Raw genomic sequence first — 26,676 nt, 5'->3', positions numbered from 1 at the left:
GGTTTTGATGTAGATATGAATTTAGTGGTGTTGATGCTTCTGGCTGATAAATCCCATTCTTTCCAATAACGTACCATGTGCATTCAAAACAAAACAAAACAATCTCCGTAAGGATGAAGAACTGTCAGTGTTGGAGACCTATGTATTTTTTTAATTATAGAATAGCATTCTTGGCTGAGAAACAAAGTTTTAATCAACTTGAAATCTCTTGAGAAATTAATCTCTTGAATTCAAGAGAACTTAATCTCTTGAATCTCTTGAGAAATCTCTTGAAAACCTGTTTCAGCATGCATCGTAACAATAAAACGTCATGTGTCTTCAAAGACACTGTGTTTTTACTTTTCTCTCTCCTTCTTAAGGGAGGGTTTTTTTCTTTCTGCCAGTAGCTGTAACAGCAAGTGGTTGACACAAATTATACCATCAGGACATATTTATTCAGTAAACAAATACGTTTCTGTAAGTTGAGAAAAATCTGTCTTATTTGGCTTGTTCTTTTAGTCCTTAGTTGCAGTTTATTTTTCCTATTCCCAGCCCACATTTTACTTTTTTATTAGTACTCAAATTCATTTCAGTTCTATTTGAGTATATGTGGGGGAAAAATCAGTTTTTTATTTTCAGGCATCTTTTACTCTTGTTCCTTTCTTGAGGACTGTGAATGTACTTTTAACGGAAGAAAAAAATTTTCAAACATATCATGTGAATATTCATTTGACATGTTTTTATTTCATTATTTGTACCTGGAATGAATAAATAAAATAATATTTCCTTAAAACCATTTTAAAAAAACAGATCTCCCTTTTCTGAAGCAGTTTTATTTAGTTTAAAAGGAGATGTTAATGTCTTTAAAATTCTTACTGAGGGGCTTCCCTGGTGGCGCAGTGGTTGAGAGTCCGCCTGCCGATGCAGGGGACACGGGTTCATACCCCGGTCCGGGAAGACCCCACATGCCGCGGAGCGGCTGGGCCCGTGAGCCATGGCCCCTGAGCCTGTGCGTCCGGAGCCTGTGCTCCGCAACGGGAGAGGCCACAACAGTGAGAGGCCCGCGTAAAAGAAAACAAAAGCAAAAACAAAAAATTCTTACTGAGAAATTTTTGGAACTAATTTGATAAGATGTTTTGAAAAACAGAATCTTCTTTATCTGAGTTGCGGTTTTATTATCTTCAAAAGGCAAATAGTATCTTCTTTACGAGATTACTACGATACTTAAATTTCGTGGCAGTACCTGTTAACAGTTCCTGATTCAAACCATTGACATGTTATTTGTCCTTTTTCTGTCTATTCTATATTCATAGGTAAAGGTATCCAAGTTGATACCTTTGGGCAACCAAAATATTACTGATGGTTTAGAGTGGAGGCATATCTGGAAAGAAGGCCAGACTCTCTAGAGTCTCTGAGTTCCCTTTGAATTATAACTGTTGTACACAGTACTGTTAGTGGGATTAAATAAATACTAAACTACTATGTAATGTTAAAAAAAAAAGATCATTCAGGAATTCCCTCTCTACCCCACCTCTATCAGTTATTTGTTTTGATATTATTCTTTGCAATAAGAATAAGGGAGATATTTTGCAGTTTGTTATTTCGAATGTTTTTCCTTAAAGATTTTTCATTTTAGGTAGTGAATGCATACCATCTACGTGTAAGAAGAAGAAATCCAGTGACTGGCAATTATGTGAAAATGAGCTTACAGCTGTACCTAGTTGACAATAGAAGCTATCTTTTGGACTTTAAAAGCATTGATGGTAAGGAAGCCATGCAGGCATGAGCTCTGAGAAGATAAAACTTGGCACTAGTTGACAAGATATTAAACCATCTCAAAGACATGGTGGGTAGGTCTTCTATACTGGTTTTTAAGTAATCTAGACTTAACTAAAAATGTAAGTGAAACAAAGAGGATTGAAGACGTGGAAAATCTCTAATCTAGCACTTCTCCAAAAGAAGTGCTTCCTTGGCATAAAAAAAGTCATTTGTAGTGTTGCCTGTGGAGAAAAGTAAGGAACAACAGGAAGGCAACTTTTTACCTAAAATTAGTTGATGTTGTTAGATTCTTTGTCACACTTCTCCATTCATCTTTTATCAGTAAACATTACAATATCTAAACTTCATTCCTCATCAGCTTCTTTCATCTTGGGTGGCCAAGGTATCCAGATAGGCCTTTCCTGAGATTTGGGCTGGATTTTGGTGCCCATGGCCATCCAGGAGGCAGAGGAGTCAACGGAGGTGGTCATGTCCAAGGACCTCGTGTGTGCCAAGAGTCAAACCTGGCTGAGCAAATGTGCTTATTCCACGCAGGGGCCCAAGTGGGATACAAGCAGAATAAACCAAGAGTCCACCGCTGGATGGAACCAGAGGAAAACGGAGTGCATAGTTAGGGAGGTTGTTTTCAACAGCATTTAAACTTCATTCTTAAACTGCCATCAGCTATAGCTGTGTTTATATGGTCCCCAGACCACCTTCATCAAAATTACCCAGAGTTCTTATTAAAAAGAGGATTCTTAGGAACTCTCCCAGACCTAGCAAATCAGAATCTCTGGAGATGGGTCCTGGGAAACTGGGAATCTGCCTTTTAAACAAGATTTCCCTTGCCCCTTCCCCTAGGCAGTTGCAATGTACGCTGAAGGATCAGTGCAATGGTAACTTTTGTTTTTATCTTAATGATTTTTTTCTATTGATACAACGCAAGAAAATAATCCTCCAAAGGTGTGCTTTCTTCAACTGAAAGGGATATCAGTTTGATTTCAAGGTTACTGTCGAATACTATGTTGAGAAGGATTTAGGAGTCCCATTTTTGACCGTACGGGAGTGTTGAGATTGGTGAGTGATGTCTGTTACGATTGTGGGAGGGAAGAGCTTTTGCCACCCCTGCTCCCAAAACACTGAAACATGACATTTGCTGTCAGGTTGCCCTTGCTCAGATGTGTTTACTTAATATTCTGAATAAGGTATCTTCATAGGAAGGGCTCGGGCAAATATACCTTTCATATAAATTGCTCTTCTTTGGTCCATTTCAGATGAGGTGGTGGAGCAGAGGTCTGGCTCCTCAACGCCCCAGCGGTCCTGCTCTGCTGCTGGCTTACACAGACCGCGATCCAGTTTGGATTCTGTAACTGCGGAGAGCCATTTGCTCTCTGGCTCCCTCTCGGGCTCCCTGATCGGAAGCACGTCGTCTTCAGTTCCACCTCGCCTGGGCAGTCACACCATGGATTTTTTTGAAATGTGTGCCAGTCTGATCACTACTTTAGCCCGTTGATGATCTTTCCTTAGTTTCTATCTTTCTGTTTTTGCACTGTGAAAATCAGATATATTCTTTAAATTATTGTTTTACTTATGGATATCACATACTCTGCAGTACTGGTTGAGAGCTGTGACTATCTCCAGGGGACGCTCAACGCCACTGAAATGACTGAAAACGTAAAAGTCTGACATTTCATTTACTGTAGATATCTGTAATTCTGTTCTGCCTATGATAAATTTACATAGGTAGTATCTTTAATACGTGAACATTGATGAAGATTATTGTTAATCTAAAATTGTGGATTCACTACAGATGATTAATACACCTTTACTGGTAAACCATCTCAGTCAAAGGGTGGTTTGGCAACATCTTCTTGCTTTACTGTTTAGTGTAGATAAATCCAGTTTGCTTCCTAAATTTCAGCAGGCTTTAAGCTGTGTTTATGCACAAGAAGATTAAAAAAATAGCCCAAACATTAGTAAGATAGTAATTAAATTTTGAAATCTTAAGAGCCAGCCCCCCAAATTTCAGAAACCAAGTTCTGCTAGCAGTTTTTGCAAATATTGCCCAGTGTTAAACAGAAGGGCTGTGGTCCTGAAACAGGTAACGGTCATTTCCAGGTTCCTTAAAAACAGCTATAACCAACTAGAGGTTTTATCTCGAGATTTTCCCGAATAACATATTTAAGAGCCTTCAAGGTTCTACTCAGTACTGGAACATACGGAATTACAACCACCTTTGTCTTTTTCATAAACTTATATCATTTTACGACATGCCTTCAAAATCTACGTTTCTCAGATTCTTTTTCACTCTATTTATTTTTGTACTTCACCAAGCATGATAAAATAGACAGTTAAATGAAACAAAGCAAAATGTCAACAGTCTCTAAAAGAGGACTCTTATCTTTGATCTCTTATTGTGTGTGGTGGTGTGGAGCTGTGTGTATGTGTGTGTCCTGTTGCATCCCATAATGCTAATTATTCATCAGAAGTTTGTTACTGTATTCACCCCCCTCCCTCACCTTCCCTAGTCACCTTTGTCTTTGTTTATTGTTTGATCCTTAGTGGCTGATTGACTCAGCTTTGAAATCTTTTCTGGTTCTCTTTCTTTCTTCTATATCTTGGTTGCTAGCCATCCAGTTTGAAACACTGTTCTGGCCCTAAGGGCTTTTGTGTACTTCCAAAGTTTGGTAGGCTGTGACTTTCACTTTTGAACCTGGTAGGGCAGGGAAGCCTTAAACATTAAAAAAATTCTCTCTTGAATAAATGTATGTGTTGTTTACATATATACATATATGTATTCGCACCAGTGCTTTTAAATGAAAAACCAAACTTTTTTTTTTTTGGCTATGTGCAGGTTTTTTTAAGGCTTTTAAAAAAACAAAAAACCTATATACAGCAGGGTAGATAAGAGCCCATTGATTGTATTTTGTTTTAGTAAAAATATTTAATTTTAAAATTATGTATAATTTATCGAATTTGTATTTATTCATTTGTCTTGTCTAATATGTTATAATTAACTATCTCATTCACCTGACTTACCCTATAAAAGATTAAGCTCTTGAAAACAAAAAGTGACATTGCCTTGACAGGTTTCTCTTTGCCAAAAATAATGTGTTTTCTACCAAGAAGCAAATGAGAATGTTAGACCAGATTTCTCTTGTGTTTATGAAAGACAAGTATGTCTGTCTTTAAAGAGCTTTGAGTCAGGAGTTTGCGGTGTGTCACATCATATTGTTTTGCAGAACTTTTTAAAAATGGTGTTATATAACTTTTAAGCCTGACTTCTTAATATCAAAATACAAGGAATCCTTATTAGCCAATTTGGGAAAGAGGGTGGGGTTGCAGGCAGTTAAGATGTGTGAAGTTTAAACCTTTGAAAGATTGCCACCTAGTGGCATCGAAGGATACTTTTTTGTGAATATTTTTATAGGGAAAAGCAGTCCTGCTGCATATAGGTATGGCATAATTTTGGCCTCAACAAATGTGTAAATACTTCTTTAGGGAAAAACAGGGCCACCTCATAATACTTGCCTATGAATGGGGTGACCTTCAAAATAAGGAATTAATCTGATTCCTTATTCCCAAGGACAAAATCCCTAACAATTTTGAAGACAGAGAAACGGTAGGAAGGAATCCAGTGGCATTTTAGCTTCTTTAGTCTAATGAATCAAATGTTAGAAACTTATATCAAAATTGCTTTAAATGGATGACTGTCATGTTTTTTAAGTTAAGAAGTTATTTACTATTTTCTCATTCTTGCCAGTATTTATGAATATCTACATTTTGATAGCCATCTGTTGAATTTTAGGAGAACCAAGGGTCACAGTTTGGGTTCTTGTGTCCTTAAGGTTTTAGAGCACAGCTCTTCTGTGAATGTAGATGGCGTAGTACTTTGTTTGTTTGTAGAGAGAAGATTACAGGAGGCTCAGCCCAGCATAACAGGGCTAGAACATTTTCATAGGAGGCTCTTTGTTGCTAATGAGCAGGGAGAGGGAAAGAAATCAGTTGCTAAATTCCCACATTTCAGTCTTGTAAACTGGGTAATTGTGGATATGGTATGTGGTAGACAGACCTGGGGTAGGAACAGTTTCTTCATGTTAAGATTCTGGAGGAGAGCTTCTATTATTAGGCTACAGATAGATAAAGTCTTAGCTATATCATGGAAATGGAGTCCACACTGGTTCTAGAACAGCATTTCCCAAACTGCATTCTGTCAGATGCTCTGTAGAAAAGGGGTTTCATTGAGCAAAGCTTGGAAAATGATGCATGTTACTCTCCTGCTTGAAGATGACAAAGGATGCGGGCATAAAGCCTTTGACCAGTCCTTCTGTGAAAAAAAGAAAACCGTTTAACTTTGTTTAATCCTGCTTTGCCCAGATTAATGTAAACATGGTTTTAAACTTACCATCCCCTGGGAAAAAACATATTTGAAAAATACTATTTTAAGAAAATTATTGTACCAGGTTGCCATAATGGGTAGATAAGAATAAGATTTCCTTTTCCCTTATCAGTTATTGGAGAGAATCTGGTTCAAAATCAGAATAATTCCATTTTAGCCTGTAGACATATTCATCCTGAGCGAATGCTGGATTAGTAGAATTTTATATGTCTACAACTTGTTTCATAGCACCTTGATTTTCTTAATCAGGTTGTGGTATTTTGTGGAGAGGAAAATTTATTCTTTTTTGTGTTGAATGGAGAACTGAAAAACCTTAAACAAGATTACTTCTAAAAATTGTCTAAGAGACTAGTAACTAATGCTTATGGCTCTATGGGTAATGAGTCAATAACATTGATTCTTACTTTCAGAAAGTATAGTCAGTGAACATTTTCTAAATACTTTTATATATAGAACACCATATTTAGATCTAATTCCTGTTATTCTTTAATGAAGGAACAAACAACATCCCAAATTAGATATGTTGGGAGGGAGGGAGGCAAACTATTATAAGTTGGGCTTTTGTTTTCATCAACAAATTTTTGAGACACTTTTGTAACCACTAGTGTTTGCATTCCTTGATACTTGCCAGCTATAAAGAGAATCCAAGAGCCTAAATTATTCAGAAATAACAGTATTCCATGTCAGGGAATTGGCTATATGTAGTACAGACAATTCTCCCCTTTCTGCAAATAGGTTTCCTGGGACAGTTACAGAATCCTGGGCTTGCTTTCTCTTATTCCCTAGCCAGTTTGTACTCAGGGAATACAGATTGATTTTTTATTAGATGAGACGTAATTGAGAAGGTAATCATAGACAACTGTTACAGATTTTTTTGACTATTTGGACTTATCTGTAAATGTACAGTATATTGAGTTAATATAAGCAATGCACCTTCCATTTATAAAATATAAGATCTTGGAATGTGCCTACCATAGACACTGCATGTTTGTCTATTCACTGGTTAATAATTTAAATCCTGTTAATGGCTGTGAAATCTCAATATCTAAATGCTAGACGTGTTCACAGTTTTGTCTGTTTTTATTTCTTTTTAAAGACCTCCACGTTTTCAATTTGGTACTCCTTTACCTGATCATTCTGTCACTCTGTGACTTTGAAAATAGGGAATGTACTTTATTTTAATAATAGTTCTCAGAAACTCTAAAATTCTGGATGAGGGATCTGTGCAATCTGTCTGTAAGTCACATCCTGTGTTGGGCCTCATTTTTGTAACCTCTAAAGTGGGAGGGATAGATTAAAAGACTTCCGAGTTACCTTTCAGCTTTAAAGTTCGGTCTTCTCTGCCTTTTCATATGATGTGTATTAGTGCTCACTTTTTACACTTTTAGAGATTTTATACTAGTGCGAATGGTCTGTATTTGGCGAGGTGTTTTGAAGGTATATACTAAAATATTTTTCTAAATACAGCTGCCTCCCTGGAATACAAATGGTAAAAATCATCCAGAAAACCAAACATGTTCAAATGTCATGTGTACTTGCCATAAAGCGAAAGATTACTAATTTGGAGTGACGGAAGTGTTCCATACATTTTAATAGTGAGTTTTAGATCCAGAGACCCTCCATATCGTCTATTTAATACGTTACAGTAACCTTGTGAGTTAACGATTTTCCAGATGAGAAAGCAGGACCAGAAAGCTCTTCACAAGGCTTTAATGCCATACAAGTGTTCAGTGATGATCACTGCTCTTTATATGCCCCCTTCCTCTGGGGGAAAACAGTCTGAATCACTGAAATATCTGCATAGTTGAGTAATAAAAATAAAGATGTATTGCTTTCAAGTCTTAGAGTGACATGAAGTAGTCTTAACTGAATATTTTTTAGTTTAATTATTTGAACCAGTTGATTGTACTAACTAGATGTAATTATCGTAAGTATTTATGATTAGCATATTGATTTTTGTTAAGTACTTCTAAGTTATTGAGGGTGCTTAAAAAATACTGAAGAAACTTTTTAGGACATGATTCTTCCTTTAACTTTATTTATATGATTCTCATAGCAAAGATTTTTTTAGAAAGTAAAACTAGCCCCAACTCCTATCTTAAATCATAGTTTTTGACTATTAATCTAAATTAGGCTTATCTAAATTTCATATACAGATTGATAATTTTTCATTTTATATGCATATTAGATGATAAGATGCTATTTTCATAGAGTATATTTCTATTCACAAACTACCTAATTATTATTGGCTTGATATGGAGTCTTTTAAACCTTATAAAAATTTGAAATGTAATTTATGTTTGAGCTTTTAAAAGTGTATCTTATTTAAGCAAGTTGCTGGCATCCTTACCAGCCTTTCCCTATATAATTATAATGCATTTGATGCCACTGGACAGTAATAACATAAAGAACAGGACCCACAGTCTAGACTATGTTGAGTTTTAATTAAACTTTTTCAGTCATAACCTGATAAGAATCAGGCTGGGTCTAGAAGTTAGACTGCGGGGCTGTATTAATTTCATGAGCCAATGTTAATGTTTACTGCCAGCCTGCATAGCAACGCCAGTTTGCAGCCGTGATTGTGTATGTGACTTTTGGTAACTACCGTTTATAGGTCAAGCAGCTCAGATGTTATGGAAGTAGCTCATGGTTATTTGGACAAGCAGGGTAAGTAAATTTAAGTTACATTTGAAAAAGTGCAATTAAGGAAATCCGAGAGCAGAATGCTCTTTCCAGGAAAAAAGTGAAGTGCTTATGGAATATCCTAGCATGACAGCTCTTTTGAACATACAGAGAATGTTGACAAGGTTCATACAGTGGGAATTTTTTAATTCGCGGTTTGCTACTTTGTGTCGATTTAAAACTTCAAGGAAGGATGGGAGGGAGGCTCAAGAGGGAGGGGATGTGGGGACATGTGTGTGCATATGGCTGATTCGCTTTGTTGGGCAACAGAAACTAACACAGTATTGTGAAACAATTATACTCCAATAAAGATGTATTAAAAAAAAGACTGAAGAAAAAAAAATTTCAAGGAAGGAATAGGAACATTCTAGCCAAGGAGAACTGCATATTTAATTTTTGCTGCTAATTTAAGCATGCACTTTTCACAGCTAAAAGTCCTTTTTAAGTTTTGTTACAAAGAAAGTCCATTTTTCTAGACAGATAACATTTTCCTAAGATGGAAAAAACAGATCCACTAAAAAAACAAAAACACCTTAATTAATTGTGCCTTTTCTCTTGAGTTGTAGAACTAATAATCAGTCAAAAACTTGTTTAAACTGTGTTTTTTCCCTAAGTCCTCTCATTTTTCCTTAAATCTGTCCTCCACAAACAGTCACATTGTTTGCTTTTGCCTGTTTGTTTTCAGGTTCCTTTGGCCAGACCTCACTATCATTGTCAGAAATTGTTCACTAAATGTGTTTTTCTGTTTGTTTTATGTTGCTTCACTTTTTAAGTCACCTTGGTAAAAGTATGGCTGCCTTTTCATGTTTTTAAAATGAATGCAATGAATAGCAATCTTTATATTTCAACCCTTTAAAAAGTTTGTAAAGGAAAGAAATAATGCGGAGCAAAGAACAAAATCTAATTTTGAATCTGATTCTCAGTTTGGCTGCTTGACAGCAGCAAGTCATTTAACCTCATTTAGTTTTTTTAATCTACAAAATGTGGATAATAACCTACCTCACAGATGTGTGTGAGAAACTGAAGGCCCTTGCCTAAAATACAGGGTTTATCATATTTAATGTAAATCCCTTCCTTTTTTTTAATAGATATCTTTGATACTGATAGGATGAGTATCTTGATTTTAGGTAAGTCTTATGTGGTAAGAATATAGTGGTAAAAATGTTTAAGACCACAGTTTCACAAATTATGGTATTCTTATTTTAAGGGACTTTAAAAATTTCTTGAAAGTATCGAACATCCAAATACCAAATTTGTCTTTTGTTGCAGCAGATACGCAGAACTTCTTAAACTGTTGGCTGAAGATGCCTTAATGTACCAAAATACAGCTTTCTCTCCAGACTATTCACAAATATCTATGGTTGTATGATGTTTTGAGTGTTTAATGTAAAATTGTTAGAGAACTGTGAACTCTAAGCATAGTAATCTTAATGTTGTTTTAGGAAGAATGTGTTCTGTATCATGTATGCTTAAATATCATACAGTGACTTTTTGAGTGCAACAAACAAAACTGAAAGTTGACAGCCATTAGGTTGTGTCCATGACAATCATAAGAAAATGTAAGATTGGATATTAATTGTTCAGAAAATTTTCAAGAACACTTTGCATTCATTCTTTCTTAGCCCATCTTTGGGAAAAAAATCCCATAGGCTGATGCACTTACCAACCGAAGCATATGACATTACATATCATCTATTAAAATAATTTTTTTAACTGTTGAAATTGGGATCATTTTCTATAATTCATTTCAGGAGGGGGAAAAAAAGACCAGACTCTTAGTGTGTTTGTGTTTTAATAACCATAGATTCAAAGTTCAGTTTTGTTTGTTATATGTATTTTTTGTGAGTGTTAAATGATCAGTGGGAAGAATGTCTTCCAGCAACTGTGTGGTAAAGATGTCTTCTTGAATTACACAGCATTTCATAGCTATAGGTTCTCCCTAGTTAATACTTGCACTGTACAAACTCATAGGTAACAAACACAAAAGAGAAAAGCAGCCTATCTGATTACTTATAAGCTTTTTTCACAAAATCAAATTAAAGTCTCTGGTTAATTTGAAAGCTGTTTTGTTTCTGTTCAGTCGTTAAGCTAATATTCTGTAACTCAATTAATAGTTACAGACAAAGCCATTGTAGAACTTTGCTTCCTGTGATTCCTTGGCGATTCCATACCATCTTTGCCCACTTTTGTCTTCCTTGTTGTACACTGTAGTTTCTAACTTCAGCCATTGTATTAGTTTCCTATTGCTGCCATAAGAAGTTACTACACTTAGTGACTTAACACAAATTTATTGTCTTACAGTTCTGTAAGTAAGTCAGAAGTTCGGTGGGCTTAGCTGGTGTTTCTGCATCAAGTTACACAGGCTGAAAACCAAAGCATTGGTAGGGCATGGTTCTGGGGCAGAGTCTGTTTCAAAGCTCATTCGAGTTGGTGGTGAATTTAGTTCTGTGCTGCTGTGGGATTGCAGTCCCATTTCCTTTCTGGGTTTGGCTTGTAGCTTCTAGAGACCAGCATCATTCTCTGGTCCATGGCTCCCTTCACCTTCAAAGCCAGTGACAGGGGGCTTATGCTTCAGATGTCGCCTGCCTCTTCTTCACTACATCTCTGGCTGACTCTTCTGCCTTCCTCTTCTGATTGTAAGGGCCCATGCTATTAAATAGGGCTCACTTCCATAACCTTCCTATTTAAGGCCAGCTGGGTAGCAAACAATTTCATCTATAAAAAGGCCCTTTTTTCCAAGTCACATTAACATATTTACAGGTATTAAAACCAGGACACGGAGATCACGGAGGCCAAAATTCTGCTTACCATAGAAGACATCAGGTTTACAACAAAATTTTACACTGAAGGCTGCTGAGAATAGAGAACAAGCAATGTAGCTGTGGTCCCATGTGCTTATGATGGTCACCTCCCATATTTATATATCTAAAAGCAACTTTTTGAAAAATATATGCTAGCTCTCATTAAAAACACATCAAAGTCAAGCTATATAAGAAAGATTTCAATTTGCTTTATCCAAACTTAGAAGAACAGATTTGTTTTTATTAGTGAATACTTTTTTTCCTTTATTTCCTAAATTGTATGGGTAATACATGCTTATCATCGTAGGAAATCTGAGTACAGGAAGTTTGAAGAAGCTGAAAAAAATCATCCAAACCCTGTTACCCAGAAACAACCACTTCTTAGGAATTTGTCATTATATATTGACTTTTTGCCCTTCCTCTTCTTCCCCTCAGAATCTATGTTTTAAAAGTTCTGAACATGTGCGGGAGAGGCCCTGCTCAAGAGAAAGCTATGTCGACTTGGAAGACCAAGTGTGTCAGAGGTACTCAGAAGGAGGAAGGGACAGCTTTGGTGGTGCATGTTAACAGGTTGCTGGTGGCCCGGCCTATAAATGAATGAGAGGCCCAGTGCAAGCCTCTGTTAGGGTCAAGTCCCTTTGTAAGCTGTCTTTTATCCACAGAGTGTTCTCATCTTTAATGATTTCTTTTTATGCAAAATTAAACAGTAAAATAGACAGTTTTTCCATTGAAATGTTCTGCTAGATGAGGGTTTCTAGGAGACAGATGACATTTGCTTGAGCCATTACTGAAACTTTAGTTATAATGTTTGCATTAAAGAACCTTGTAGATTAATAGTGTATGAAGTTTAGTTTCAGTGCCGTGATTTAAAGAATGGAAGAAATGTGGCTGATAGCAAAACAGAAACAACTACTTCGATGTGGATGGAATGTTCTTCCTAAAAATGTATTCCATATCAATAAATAGTAATTAGGTACTAGTTTATGTTAGACCAAATGGTTTATACTTCAAAAAACATAGAAAAGTGTTCAGTTTCAAAAGCCTGTTAAGTATATCTATGTAAAATTATTACATCCTAGCCATTCTTTCAAGTCTTAACCTTTGAATTTCAAAAACCTGTTTTTGTGTTCAGCATCTTCCAACTTCAGAAAAGTCCAGGTACTAAAAATAACAACACTTAGTATTTTGTATTAAGGATTTTAGGACACTTTTATTTATATTATTACATTACAGCCTGACAACAACCCTGAGAAGTAGACAAGGTGAGTGTTATTAGCCCTGCTTTACTGATGAGGAAATGGAGACGCAGAGCTGAGTCATGGAATTAGAATAAGAGGCCATGTGATGAGATGGAATGTGCATGGGACAAACCTATGTCAGGTAAAATGTAGTCCCCCTGCCGCCTCAGGATTTAAGATACGTCATGTTTTGGTGCGGTGGCAAGTGTGCTATTGTGGGTTTTGATCCTCGTTTGTACACGATTATTGCAGGAATGGTGTCTGCTCAACATAGCCCGGTACTGCCTCTGGCTTTGCCCATGGGCCATACCTGTCCCGTGTCCTCCTCTTCTACTGTGCCCACAGTGTGGGAGAGGGCTGCTGTTTCCTGGTTGCCTGGCCTCTCACTGAGAAGTAAATTCAATCCGGGGTGGGGGGGGGGGTCCAAGTAGAAATATATTCTAAGTCTTTCTTTGGTGCCAGCCTTAATCTCATCTCCCAGAAAAGAAATCTCAGTGTCACTTCCTAATTCCTTTTCTCTCTCACTTCTACCTCTAATGGGGCTCCTGAAACTATATATTTCTGTTGCTGCTGTCTTAAGGTCTAGTGGTCTTAACGCCTCAAAATATTGCAAAATTAACTAGTCTCCTCTCGTTCTAATCTGTCATCCATAATCTTTCAGCCATATTGCCATGATTTTTTTTTCCTTTTTTCTCCGGACACCTGGCATTGTCTTCCTGCTTAAGACCTTTGAATGCTTCCTACTCTCTAAAGGAAAAAAAGTCCAAGTGAACTCTGTCACATTCTAGCCCTGACTTACCCCATTCTAGCACTTGGCCATTTCCTATCAGATACACTGTAGTCCTTTTACCTTGAATTTCTTCCTGGTCACCAGGCAGAGCATGCATTTTTCCATCTCTGTGTCTTGTCTAACAAATATATGTGTTTAAAGGCCAAGCTTCAGTGTCACCTGTATGTTGTGTGTTATAATTGTTATTTGTAATAATCTCTGTACCTGTCTTCCTCTCTAAACTTTATGAATACTTTTGATCCCTGTCTTCTAGAATAAGCTTGGCCTTTATTGACACGTGCCATTTGGAACAAGAAAAAGAAGATAAAAGAATATAGAAGCTTAAAAAATAGTCTCACAGTATAAAGGATGAAGCCACGTATCATACCCTTGAAGGGCAGAATCACCCTAACAGGCAGTGTACATCATCTGAAAAATAGAATGTTATTTACGGCTCAGATTATTTATGTTTCTTTACTTTCTGTAAGTAAAAATACCTATGAATTATTTTAATAGATAATTTGGGCATAAACAAAATAATATTCTGTTGTTTAAAATAAGTAAAATGGTTATTTTAAACTGATAACAGCATATATATTATTTAAATTTTATTAAATATATTTAGGCAATTCTCAAAATGTTGGGTGAATTTAGGAAAAAACTACTTTTCAGCATACTATTCCCAAAGAAACCAATTTTGGGCAGCATTTGTCTGATTTTAGTTTTGTGACAAAGTTGGTATATAAATGTCCTTCTGCTTTGAGATGATACCTTAAATTGGAATATTTAAAAGATGTTGGTTATACTATTTACTTTTCAGAATTAAATTACACCCAATTTAAACGCACAACATCGTCTAGAAAATTATAAACACTCGTGTACTAACATTAGAAGCATTAGAAGCAAACTAACCATCTGCACAACTGGCTAGGTGCCATAAGGCGTGATTTCTGACTTTGGACATGGCTCATTAAACAAGTGCTGGAATGCCAACACACACTGTTTCACATTCTCTTGAGCCAGCAGTGAAATAGATACTGAAATAGACATTGAAAGATAACTGCTTAGGAGCAAAATCTGCATCTAAATGTGGAGGGTTTGTTTTTCTCCTCTAAATTCCTGATGAAAGTTTCCACAGATTCCACCATCTCATGCTGACACGTAAACTGATGTGAGGCAGGACTGAGACCTTAGAACGAGTTCTCACTTGTGCAGGCTGTACCATTTGATCTTGATCTTCCTAAGGTGACTAAACTTCATGCCTGAGAAAAAAGAAAAATAGACAAACATTTTGAAATACAGGTCCATGGAATAGTGAGTAGGAGATTTCAGGGGAATTTTTTTATCCAGTTTAATTTTTTTTTTTTTTTCGGTACGCGGGCCTCTCACCATTGTGGCCTCTCCCGCCGCGAAGCACAGCCTTCGGATGCGCGGGCCCAGCGGCCATGGCTCACGGGCCCAGCCGCTCCGCGGCATGTGGGATCCTCCCAGACCGGGGTATGAACCCGCATCCCCTTCATCGGCAGGCAGACTCTCAACCACTGCGCCACCAAGGAAGCCCCCAGTTTAATATTTTTATGCTCCTTTAAAATGTTTATAAATATGCTCCGTAGAGAAGTTTGATAACCTCAGGAGCGGCAGACACAAAAATAGTCTCTTCCAAGTAATCCTTACAGAATAGGGCATTGCATATTGAAAAACTTTTCCTGAATTTAAATATATGAAATAGTCTTTCCTTGAGACTTATAGACATAATAATGTATTATGTATTTAGAATTTATTATTTAAAGTATAAAATCAAACCACTTACTTGAAATCTAGATGTTCAATTAGCACATATCCATCTATAGAAATAAAAATCACTATTACTAATCTGAAAGTTATAATGCTTGGAGGTTTTTTTAAAAAACAGTGATTGAAATCTTATGGGCAATAAGCCAGTAACTTACATTTGCCTTTAGAATTGCGACATATCACTAGATTTTCTTCAGTGATATCAATGACTTCCAGTTCTTCTCCAGGGGTTATTGGCAAGTCGAATATTCCATTTCTTGAATTATTGGAACATGCCACTGCTGTGTTCATGACAGTAATTTCTTTGTCATACTGAAAGGAGAAATTCCTAATTGGAATATGCTTGCATAGTTTTCATTCTTTTTCATTGTAACAAAATTAACGGAAGACATACTATACTAACCTCAAAATAAACTCAAGATGCTAGATATTAATTAGTTAACTAATGACTAAGGGACAGAAAATAATAGCAAGATATTCAGGGAAAGAAAAGTTATTTAAGGAAATAATGGTACATTTATTATTATCACAATCTTTCTTACATTTGTTTGTTACGATCATATTTTCTAAGTGTTTTCACACCCATTATCTAATTGTACTAGAATGAATTCTGGTGGGTGAGAAGGTGTTAACATTGGTATAAATTAAGTACCATGAATGGTACGTTCACTGTTGCAGTAATAAAGTCACCACCAAACCTGGGAAAGGACAAGTTAAAAAAGAAAAAAAAAAGAGGGAAAGAGAAAAACCTCTTTCTTTGTGTAGTGCTTTAGAGTTTATAATTCTTTCTTACACACAGCATTTCTAGCTGTTCTTTCTACCCTTCCTCTCTGGTGGGCTCATATATTCTTATATACATACAGCTGTAGCACACACATTTTAAAGATGTGTGGGGCAATTCCCACTCTCCCTTGGTGGTTAAAGACGAGCATTTGTGGAAAAAACTGAGGAATTTGATTTCTGACCTCAGGGAAGTTTTTTTCTGTGTGGTAAACTAGCCAACCCATACATCAACAGGTACACCACCTTCTAATGTAACTGAAATCCATTGACTGGAAAATAATAGTTCCAGAATATGTAGCTTATATTTACAGATGTCTGCTTCACCAAATTAGGGTGGCCAAACATCTTCCTTTGCTTGGGATAGTCTCTACTTATAGTTAATGTCTCTATTTATAAATACTTACTGTGATTAAGTGTGCCTCCTTCCACTCTCAGAAGTGTCCTGAATTTGGATGATAAATTATGATTAACCTATACCAAATGGGATCTAATCCACAAAATTTTTCTTTTGCCTAACAGAGTGATCTTACCCTTTCCAGGCCATTGTTCACTGTGAATGCACAGTGATTTCTTAAAATGTAAACCTGATTAGGTGGTCACCTTCTTTTTTTATAAAGTCCTAGAAACTCTTCATTCAGGGTAAGATCCACATTTCTTAGTTTGACATTCAGAGTCCTTTGCCTACCGTCATTCCCCGTCCCCCCGTTTCTGTCCCCTTTATTGAAGCCACATCAGGCTATGTGATAAGCCTGAATGTGCCGTGTACCTTACATATGTCCATGCCATTGTTCCTGCTGTTTTCTCTGCCTGAAATACTCTTCTTTCTTAGGTACCTTTTGTGAAGACTTTCGTGACTGCCATGTATAATTTACTATTTTAACTGCACTTTGTATATACCCCTATTATGGATTCTGAGTAACATACTGTCTCATACATTGAAAATGGAAAACAGTTTTATCCATCCTTGTACTCTCAATGCCTGGTACAAATGGGGCACCCAATATTTTGTGATTTGAGCTGAATAAAAATTATTGAAACTGTATAGTTTTTCTAAAGATATATCAAGGAAACTCATCATAGGTGATTAGGAAGAATAGACTCATGTACATATGAGAATGGGGATTTCTGTCCCATATGAGAGTGTCACAGAGTGTCCCAGCTACAGTGGGGGGCACTAGATGGAACGTAGGGTCCTTTCAACAAGTAATTGTTACACACTTGTTTTTCAGCTAATCAAATAACGTCACAGTTTGCAGTAAATAATATCATATCACAATTCCTAGATATAGTAACCCTAATCAGCTTTGGTCCAAGCAGAATTTATTAATGATTATGAGGGGTTTGTATATGTTCCTATGTTCAGTCCAAAAACGTTTTTGGATATTTACACAGTGTTAGGTACTCCTATTCTGCTCTGTGTGTGGATATAAGGATAGATAATATACCCTTGTCCTCCAGGAGCTCATAGTTTAATTGATGAACATGTAATTGCAATAATGCTAATGTCTTGTGATAAGCTAGAGGTTTGCTCAGGTATATATGTAGTTTCTTTAATCAGGAAGTGTGGGTTCCTAGAGGAGGTGCCTCGATTAGGTCATCATAAATGAACAGGAGCTAGTCAGATGGAGAAAAGTAGCAAGGGTACACCAGACAGTTGGAACGGACCAGATAAATGCCTAGAGGAAGGAAATAGCAGGGCAAGGATAAAGGTGTACGTTCATTCAAGAAACAGAACTATGAACAATTTGTGGCCAAGGCACAAAGTGCAAGGTGAAGAATGGCAGGAAATAAAACCAGAAAGACAAGCAAAGGTCATGACATGAACGGCTTTATATCTCATGTTAAGAAAGCCTAATCTTTATCTATTTGGCAATGGGGAACTTTTGAAAGATTTTAGGCAAAGTAGTAATTTGGACAGATTCCATGAGCAGGATGCATACTTTCTCTCAATCCAGTGTCTGGTACGTGGAAGGTGTTCAATGTATGTTTCTTAAAATTAATAAATTCTCACTGTGACAGTATATGAAATCAAAAGGGAGGAGTGTTTGAACCTTGCCATTATAGAAAAATGCTCTATGGACTCTAAATGAAAGAAGTTTTTAATCATTTAGTGTGACCATTTTTATGTTGGGAGCTGGAGGGAAAACTTGAACAAGACAAAAATCTCTTCTTCAGAAGGGACTCAAGACTTTAGTTCAGAATACACACACACACACACAGACACACACACACACACACACACACAGACACACACACACAGACACACACACACAGTAATATCCCTGATCAGTGTTATAACGGATACTGTATAATAGATGTATGAAATGTGCTGAGGGAGTAACTTTGCCTGGTTGAGTTAGGGAAGTGTGGGTGACATTTGAACAGAGCCTTAAAGAATGACTTAGCAGTTTTTCCAGGCGGAAGAAATAGCATGTACGAAGGCATGATAATATAGAAATGTATCAGGAAAAAATTAACATATCAGATGTTTAATCAAAGATCATGTCAATCCCAGTGAGGCTGACGTGCAACACACTTACAGACTCTTTAAAAACAGATATTCCTCTTATTGTTAATTTTTACTTTCAGAGGAGAACGTACCTCAAATCTTTCTCTAAAACGTTTTTCTTCTCTTTCCATTCTGTTCTTTTCTAAGTTTTGCTTCTTGGTTTTGAAGAAATTCCTGGGAGATAAGCGGGCAGAAATATGCAGGTAGAGTGAAGTGTATTATAATAAAACTCTAAGCTTCCAAAGCCATAAACTCATTCTGTTTCAGGATAAATTCAGATATAATTTTATGTGTTTAATTTTATACCATCTTCCTGTTGCCTCTCCTTCCTCAAATCTATCTGCATACCTTCCTCCAGAGTCATCTTTCTAAAATTTAATTGATCATGTCACTCTTGCTTAAAACCTTTCAATCTGTCTCTACTGCCTATAAGGTAAAGTCAAATTCCTTAGTGTGGTACACAGGGCACTTTATAATCTGGCCCCAACCTACCTTTCCAGCTGCCCTTTTCCATATACATTCAAAGTCTACATGGAACATCTTGGAAGGTGGGCTGTCATTTCTATGCCTTTATACCAGGGATACCCTTCCCCAGACTTCTCTGAAAACTGGTCATCATCTTTGATTAATAAAGGGATAATAAAAGGGTTGCACTAATATGGAAAGTAATTCTTATTGGTAGAGTAAGTTATGGTAGAAACCATTTAAAAAGGAACAAAGAACACATAGAAAATTGATACATCAATTTACAGGAATAATAATAGACTCAATATTGCATTTTCAAATGTACTCAGTTGAGAAAAAAAGTAAACCATTATATCAGTTTGTTGTAAGAAATAAAAAAGCACGAGAAGATTGTTTCCTAAAAAGACTTAGGTATAGACATTAAAATACTAGAAAGCTTTTTTTGGGGTGGGGAAGGTAAACAATTTCACTGTTATTTCATCTCTTGGAATTCTGTTTCGTTATGCTACGCAAAAGTAGAAGTGTGAAGTTTAAGGTAGAAAGATGCTCTTCTTGTCTAAGGAATACATCTTTCCAACTTGGGAAAAATAAATTACATCCAGTCTAAACTTAAAGAAAACAAACTTAAGGGAGGGGCCATCCTATGCCATCCTCTGAGTTTAAATTTGGTATAGACTGATGTCTGATTTCTTTTGGGGTGCCCATGTAGGACTTTTCTAGACAGATTTCCCAGAGCAGACAGACCATGCAGTGTTCCCAGCTCAATGACCGTTTAGACAAGGATTTCCCCAAGACACTTGTCAAACAAAGTGCCTCGGCTCCTGCCCCATATCCCAGCAACTGAGAAGACTGAAGCACAGAGCACTAAGTGACCATCAGAGATAGTAAAAAACATCACCAAGGGCTTCCCTGGTGGCGCAGTGGTTGAGAGTCTGCCTGCCGATGCAGGGCACACAGGTTCGTGCCCCGGTCTAGGAAGATCCCACATGCCGCGGAGCGGCTGGGCCCGTGAGCCATGGCCGCTGAGCCTGCGCGTCTGGAGCCTGTGCTCCGCAACGGGAGAGACCACAACAGTGAGAGGCCCGCGTACCGCAAAAAAAAAAAAAAAAAACAAAAAAAAACCATCACCACCCCACCAAGCCAACTGGGAATTTGAATCACATGAATAAAGGTGAGATCTTGAATCAATAAAACATTCTTTTTTATTTCTAACACTAATGTAGTGATAACTAGAATTATATTGTATTTTAGGGAAATCAGTCTTACTATATGATACCTAGTTTCTCTTCTCAAAGCATCATTTAAGTACTAATTGGTGTATTATTTAAGTTCTGTCTTACTGGGGAGAAGTTCCTACTGCCCAAAGGAAGACTGGAAATTTTTCATCATTTGATAAGGAGTGACTAGAATTCTTCTCTTGCTCCCTGTCCACCAAAAGCAGGAATGATAAAGATAAATGTGTGGGACACTTTACATTTTCATATTCTTTTTCCCTTTTAATCCTCTCAGTTGTACTATAATGTAGGTGTTAATATTCTCATTCTGTAGATGAGGAACCTGAAAGTCAAATTTAATGACCTGCCCAAGGCCACACAGCTAGTAAGAGGTATAAATCGCAGCAGATAAGCTGTAATTTAAGTGTACTTTTGTGCTTACCTCTCTGATTCTTTAGCACCATTTTTCTCTTTTTTTCCCTTTGATATCAAAAACTTGGGCTTCCAAGTCTTTAGTTTATCTTCATCACTGAGAAGAAAAATATTTTGAGCAAGTAAATTAAGATTGAACTAAAACCCTTACGGAACAATCAGTACTTTCTGGGAAACTGTGTTTTACCAAAAAATTAAAAAGTCATCTAGAAGTATATTTTGATAATCTATGGCAAGGCCAGAGCGTAAATATTTTAGGCTTTGCAAGCCATGCCATCTCTATGGTAACTACTCAACTCTGCTATTGCGACATGCCATCTCTATGGTAACAACTCGGCTATTGTGACTGTATTTACAATAACAAGCGGCCGGCCATATTTGGCCCCCAGGCCATAGCTTGCCAACGCCTGATCTGTGGCAATCCAAATTTGAAGCCAGAATCTGAAAAAGAATGGATATATGTATATGTATAACTGAATCACTTTGCTGTACACCTGAAACTAATACAACATTGTAAATCAACTATACTCCAATATAAAATAAAACTTAAATTAAAAAAAAAATTGAAGCCAGAAGCAAGAAATCAACCTGCTTGATTTCTTCCTCAAGCTCTCCTTTCTGAGCCTCAGTTTCTTCACCGCTAAAACGTGAATGATAAAATGGACTTTAACTGTGGGACAAGACTAATCCAACTAGTATTTAGCATTAGCAGAAAAGGATGCAGAGAGGAGAGAGGGTATTATAGAAAGAACTAATATGTTTTGAGCCCCTATGTGTCAAGTCTTATGCTAGGCATTTTACATATGTTAACTAATGTGGTTTTTATAGGAAGTATTACAACAGTCCTTTAAAGTAGTCTTTCATAAAGTTTTACAAAGGGGGAAAGAGATGATCTAGGTAACTTATTATGGTCACAGAAATAGTGGCTTTGAACCCAGTGGCTTTGAATCTAAGTGTGTTTGACTCCAAAGTCTATGGTCTTTCATCATGCCTGCTGCTTTAAAACTTTACTCTGCTGGTATGACAAAGTAACCAATATGTTCATCATTGATGGGAGCAAAACTGGCCCCTCCTCTATCAACCGTCTGTATGGTGTCTGCACATCAGAACACAACTTTTCACTGGATAAATTATAACCACAAGAATATTACGTCAGAGGAATTTAAAATTTTTTCAGTGACATTGTGTCACAATTCCCTTCAGATTATGGTCACGAGGTCCAACAGAATATCAGGGACTCAGTATCTGACCAGCATTAAAGATAAGGCCTAGGAATATGGGTTTAACAGGTACAAACTACTATACATGAAACAGATAAGCAGCAAGGATTTACTGTATAGCACAAGAAATTATATTCAATATTATAATAACATAATGGAATATAATCAAAAAATAACTGGATCAGTGTGTTGTACACCTGAAACTAACACAATATTGTAAATCAACTGTACTTCAATAAAAAAGAAAGATGCAGCTTAGGGAAAGCTTTTAAGAAGACTTCCAGGACTCGTCTAGGGATCTCGGATCACTCTCTTTTCTCAATGTCTGTTGCCTTTGGAGTCTATAACAGGGAGCTCAGCAGTTACTTCTTTTCTAATTGTCTGATGTTCACTCATTTTATCTCTTCACTTTAGGTTCCCAAAAGATGGGATCCAGACACACACATTCCAGATATACCTACCACAAGCTCAGCACAGTGCTAGGCACAGAGCAAGTGTTTAATGAGAACTTGTGCATGGACTTCTTAGGCAGGAGCTATAGCTGTGAGGGCAGGGAACAGGCAAAGCAAATGCCTGCTTAACAGTTTATTTTCTTTAATGATTATAAAACAACATATTATTTTCAGAAAAGTCATACTAATTTTTACCCATGCTAACCATGTGACCATTACAGTCAACTCTTTGTCAACTTATTTTAGCTTTTATAGGGATCTAGTTAGAGAGCTTAATTAATTTGGCAGGATGAGGATTGGTTTTTTTGCCATATCACAGGTTAAGAAACTAAGATTCAGAGAAGTAACATGACAGCCATAGGGCCCACTGGGACCAGGTTGTGGAAGCTGTTCCAGTGTCTTTTTCAAGATTCCCCTCTTCTTCCTTCCCTTGCCGACTCTCTAGGGGAAATTCTAATGAACAGAAGGAAATGAAAATAAGAGGTCCGGATTGTCTAGCAACAATTTAATCCAGAGTTGTTTAGGCATCTCTTCAACCTAATACGTACCAGGACATGACATGCAGACTAGCCAAGCTGACAAGAACTGATATCGTCTTCCATCTCCCTTCCTATCCCCAGTTCTGCTATTTTCCATCAGTGTTCCATCTGCTACAAATGTCTTTAATAATTGATTTCTCTGAGGCCAAACTACAGAAGGTTTACTCTATCCCATGAAAAAGAAATTGGTCAGATTTTGATAGGGTTAAGTGACTTGGTAAATATCATTTAATCTTAAAATATCTTCTTCATTTTTTTCACCACCCCAAAACACATTGTGATCATCTTTCATCTGAGCACCTTTAACAATATTCTAACAAATGTTCTACTTCCGACCTTCCCTTCAAAGCACTCTGCAGAGGGTCTAGGTCTAGTTACTCTTCCTGAAGTGTGGCTCTGATTACATTGTCCTCTTGCCCACAGTTCTGGACTTCCTTATTTGGCAGTAGGGCAAAAGAATTTTCTGATAGGGCCCTCCCAGTACAAAACTGCTAGATCCTGGATAAAGGTTTTTTTGGTTTGTTTTAACAAATTGCCACACTTTACACTTAGATTAAGTCCTGTACGCTATACCTTAATAGCCCCCAGCAAATAAACTGAAACCAGACAGAGCAGTAAGCAGTATGCAAGCACAGAAGACAAGTCTGTCCTGAGGAAAATGCTATCAGCACCACAGTATTTCAGAAGATTAAACTTTACATTAGGGCAAGGTAGGAGTTAAGACGTATCGTCATGTTAGATATTTTTAAAAGCCAGTTCAGCTCTATGCTATTTATATAAGACATATTGAGCAAGAATATGGAAAGCAGAAAAAGGATGAAAAATGTATACTAGGAGGGCTTCCCTGGTGGCGCAGTGGTTGAGAGTCCGCCTGCCAATGCAGGGGACACGGGTTCGTGCCCCGGTCCGGAAGGATCCCACATGCCGCGGAGCGGCTGGGCCCGTGAGCCATGGCCGCTGAGCCTGCGCGTCCAGAGCCTGTGCTCCGCAACGGGAGAGGCCGCAACAGTGAGAGGCCCACGTACTGACAAAAAAAAAAAATGTATACTAGGGAAATACTAACTAAAAGAAAGGTCAGGTAGGTATAAGATTGGGCAAATTAGACTTTAAGACAAAGCATCACTAGGAAATTAGCTTAGTGTTGTAGTAAAGGGAATGGTTTGGGAGTCTAGTTGCTGGGGTTTGAATCCTGGTTCTACCACTTACAGGCGCTATGAGCTTGGGCAAATAACTTCACCTCTGTGTCTCAACCTCTCTTCTACAAAATTTGTATAATAATAGTATCTACTTCACAATTGTGAAGATTGAATGAGTTAATACCTGTTAAATCTAAAAACAGTGACTGACTCACAGTAAGACCTACATAAGTATTATTTTTGTTATTAATAGTGTTGATATTAGGGGGAATGGAGATGGCTACAACCTAAAAAGAAATATTTAATTCACCAGAAGATATTTAAAATTTTGTATGCAACTAATAAAAGAGCCTTAGAATATATACAAAGATATCAAGAAAAAATATATATATAAAATATAGAAAAAAGAAAAAATATATAAAGAAAAAAATGATAGACTTTTGGAAGAAACTGACAAATCTACCATCTTTCTGTGAGATTTCAACCCACTTCTTTCATATATTAATGGATCAAGCATCTAAAAATCCATAAATCTATAAACGATTTTATTAAGAGAATTAACACATATTGTGTTGGCCAAAAAAGTCGTTTGGGTTTTTCCATAACAGTAGAAAAACCTGAACGAACTTTTTGGCCAAGCCAAATATTTGATTTAGAGGACATAAGCTGATCCTTGTATCAAACAATTAGAGAAGTCATATTTTTCTAAAGTACACATGGAACATTTATAAAAATTGACCATATACTAGGCATGAATCATGTCACAGAATATGTCAAAGTACTGATATCAGCTACTTCTCAGTGTACTAATACCATATCAACTACTCTTCCAGATCACAATTCAATTAAGATAGAAATGACACACGGGGAGGGGGAAGGGTAAGCTGGAACGAAGTGAGAGAGAGGCATGGACACATATACACTACCAAAGGTAAAATAGCTAGCTAGTGGGAAGCAACCACATAGCACAGGGAGATCAGCTCAGTGCTTTGTGACCACCTAGAGGGGTGGGATAGGGAGGGTGGGAGGGAGATGCAAGGGAGGGGATATGGGGATATATGTATACGTATAGCTGATTCACTTTGTTATACAGCAGAAACGAACACAACATTGTAAAGCAATTATACTCCAATAAAGATGTTTTAAAAAAAATGACAAATAGAATACAGAGTATGGAAACAGATCTTCAGATTTTTGGGAACTTAGTATGACAAAGATGGCATTGTAGAAATGGGGGAAATAGGGGCTATGCAATTAATCATGCTAGAACATTTACCCACATGGAGGAAAATTTAACTGGATCTCTACTTCACTAAAAATGCCAAAATCAGTTCCAGGTAGATCTAAGGCTTATGTGTAAAAGCCAAAAAGTTAAATAGTTTTAGAAGAAAATATGGGAGAATATCATATGATCTTGGGATAAAGATTTCTTTAAAGATATAGAAAGCAACAATCATAAATCACGTGTATACTTAGAAGGGAAAATACAATAAATGCAAATTTTACAGGGAATGCAAATTCATAAGAAAATGCCAGCTTATTTTCCAAAGTGGTTGTACCAATTTACACTCTTCCCAGCAGTATTTAAAGGGAATACTGATCCACATTCTCACCAACACAGAAAGAATTCTTAATTTTTGCCAATTTATTGGGTATAAGATACTATCTCATTGTGGTATTAATTTGCATTACCTTCATTACTAACAATGTTGAACGTCTTTTAATATGTTTATTCACCCCTCATGTCTTTCTATAGAAGACCTGTTCATATCTTCTGCCTATTTTCCTTTGGAAAACAAGTTGGCATTTTCTTATGAATTTTCATTCCCTATAAAATTTGCATTATTTTCCCTTCTAAGTATACATATAAATAAGAATATTTGTAGCAGTATTGTTCAAAAGTGCAAAAACCATGGAACTACCTCAGTACTCACAAGAAAATGGATAAATTGTGGTATGTACATAAAATAGAATATTGTAGAACAGTAAAAATGAATAAATTAATAGTGGCTTAAAAAAGGATGGATTTTGAGTAAAAAAGAAGTTGCAGAATTCTATATACAACATACCGTTTTTACAATGTTAAAATCCCTAATGAAACAATATATTTTTATCACCTGTGCTTGATAACAGTATTTTGGTTTTGAACAGGAAGTGAAAGGAAATGTAGGAGAGTGTTTACCTTGGGGGAAGGCAATGAGATAGACCAAGGGATGTGCACACGGTAGAGAAACCAAGGCACTGGATATGTTCTAGTTCTGAAGTTGAGTTATGGGTTGAGGGAAATTTGTTTTATCTTGCTTTAAACTTACATGTTTCTTATTTTCATTTTTACAAATATATAATTTATTTTTAAGAAAGAATTCATTCTTAACTCTAATTTTATATCCCAGGGCTCTCCTCTCCATCTCCTGCCAAATTGCATTTCCTGCTCGGAACACCCACTTTCTTGATCACATGCCTTATGGTCCAATGAAACTTGCCAAACACACTTGTTTTCCATTTA

The 26,676-nt window shown here is 36.7% G+C and overlaps 2 protein-coding genes across 8 annotated transcripts in view; one reads left to right on the top strand and one right to left on the bottom strand.

The window, feature by feature from the left end:
• Positions 1–17,243, top strand: part of PRKAA2 (protein kinase AMP-activated catalytic subunit alpha 2) — a 71,179-nt gene extending 53,936 nt beyond the window's left edge. For 4 of the 7 annotated variants that reach the window (XM_004273797.4, XM_049710992.1, XM_033435413.2 and 1 more), the window contains 2 exons: positions 1,616–1,742; positions 3,012–17,243. In XM_004273797.4, coding sequence (XP_004273845.1) covers positions 1,616–1,742; positions 3,012–3,250 — 366 coding nt within the window. In that variant the 3' untranslated portion in view covers positions 3,251–17,243. Of the gene's footprint in view, positions 1–1,615; positions 1,830–2,292 lie in introns of all 7 variants that reach the window. The other 3 variants (XR_007477862.1, XR_007477864.1, XM_033435414.2) reach the window with 3 other exon arrangements.
• The window catches only part of FYB2 (FYN binding protein 2), a 133,853-nt gene continuing 121,404 nt past the window's right edge, over positions 14,228–26,676 (bottom strand). The window contains exons 16-20 of the mRNA XM_033435411.2: positions 20,834–20,920; positions 18,805–18,886; positions 15,576–15,732; positions 15,437–15,470; positions 14,228–14,888 (exon numbers count right to left, since the gene is read on the bottom strand). Of these exons, the coding sequence (XP_033291302.1) occupies positions 14,876–14,888; positions 15,437–15,470; positions 15,576–15,732; positions 18,805–18,886; positions 20,834–20,920 (373 nt within the window). The 3' untranslated portion in view covers positions 14,228–14,875. The remainder of the gene's footprint in view (positions 14,889–15,436; positions 15,471–15,575; positions 15,733–18,804; positions 18,887–20,833; positions 20,921–26,676) is intronic.

The sequence above is a fragment of the Orcinus orca genome, chromosome 1 (assembly GCF_937001465.1).
Source record: "Orcinus orca chromosome 1, mOrcOrc1.1, whole genome shotgun sequence".
In the NCBI taxonomy this organism is placed as follows: domain Eukaryota; kingdom Metazoa; phylum Chordata; class Mammalia; order Artiodactyla; family Delphinidae; genus Orcinus; species Orcinus orca.
Note: the sequence above shows the minus strand (reverse complement) of the source record. Positions and strands in the feature narration are given on the sequence as shown.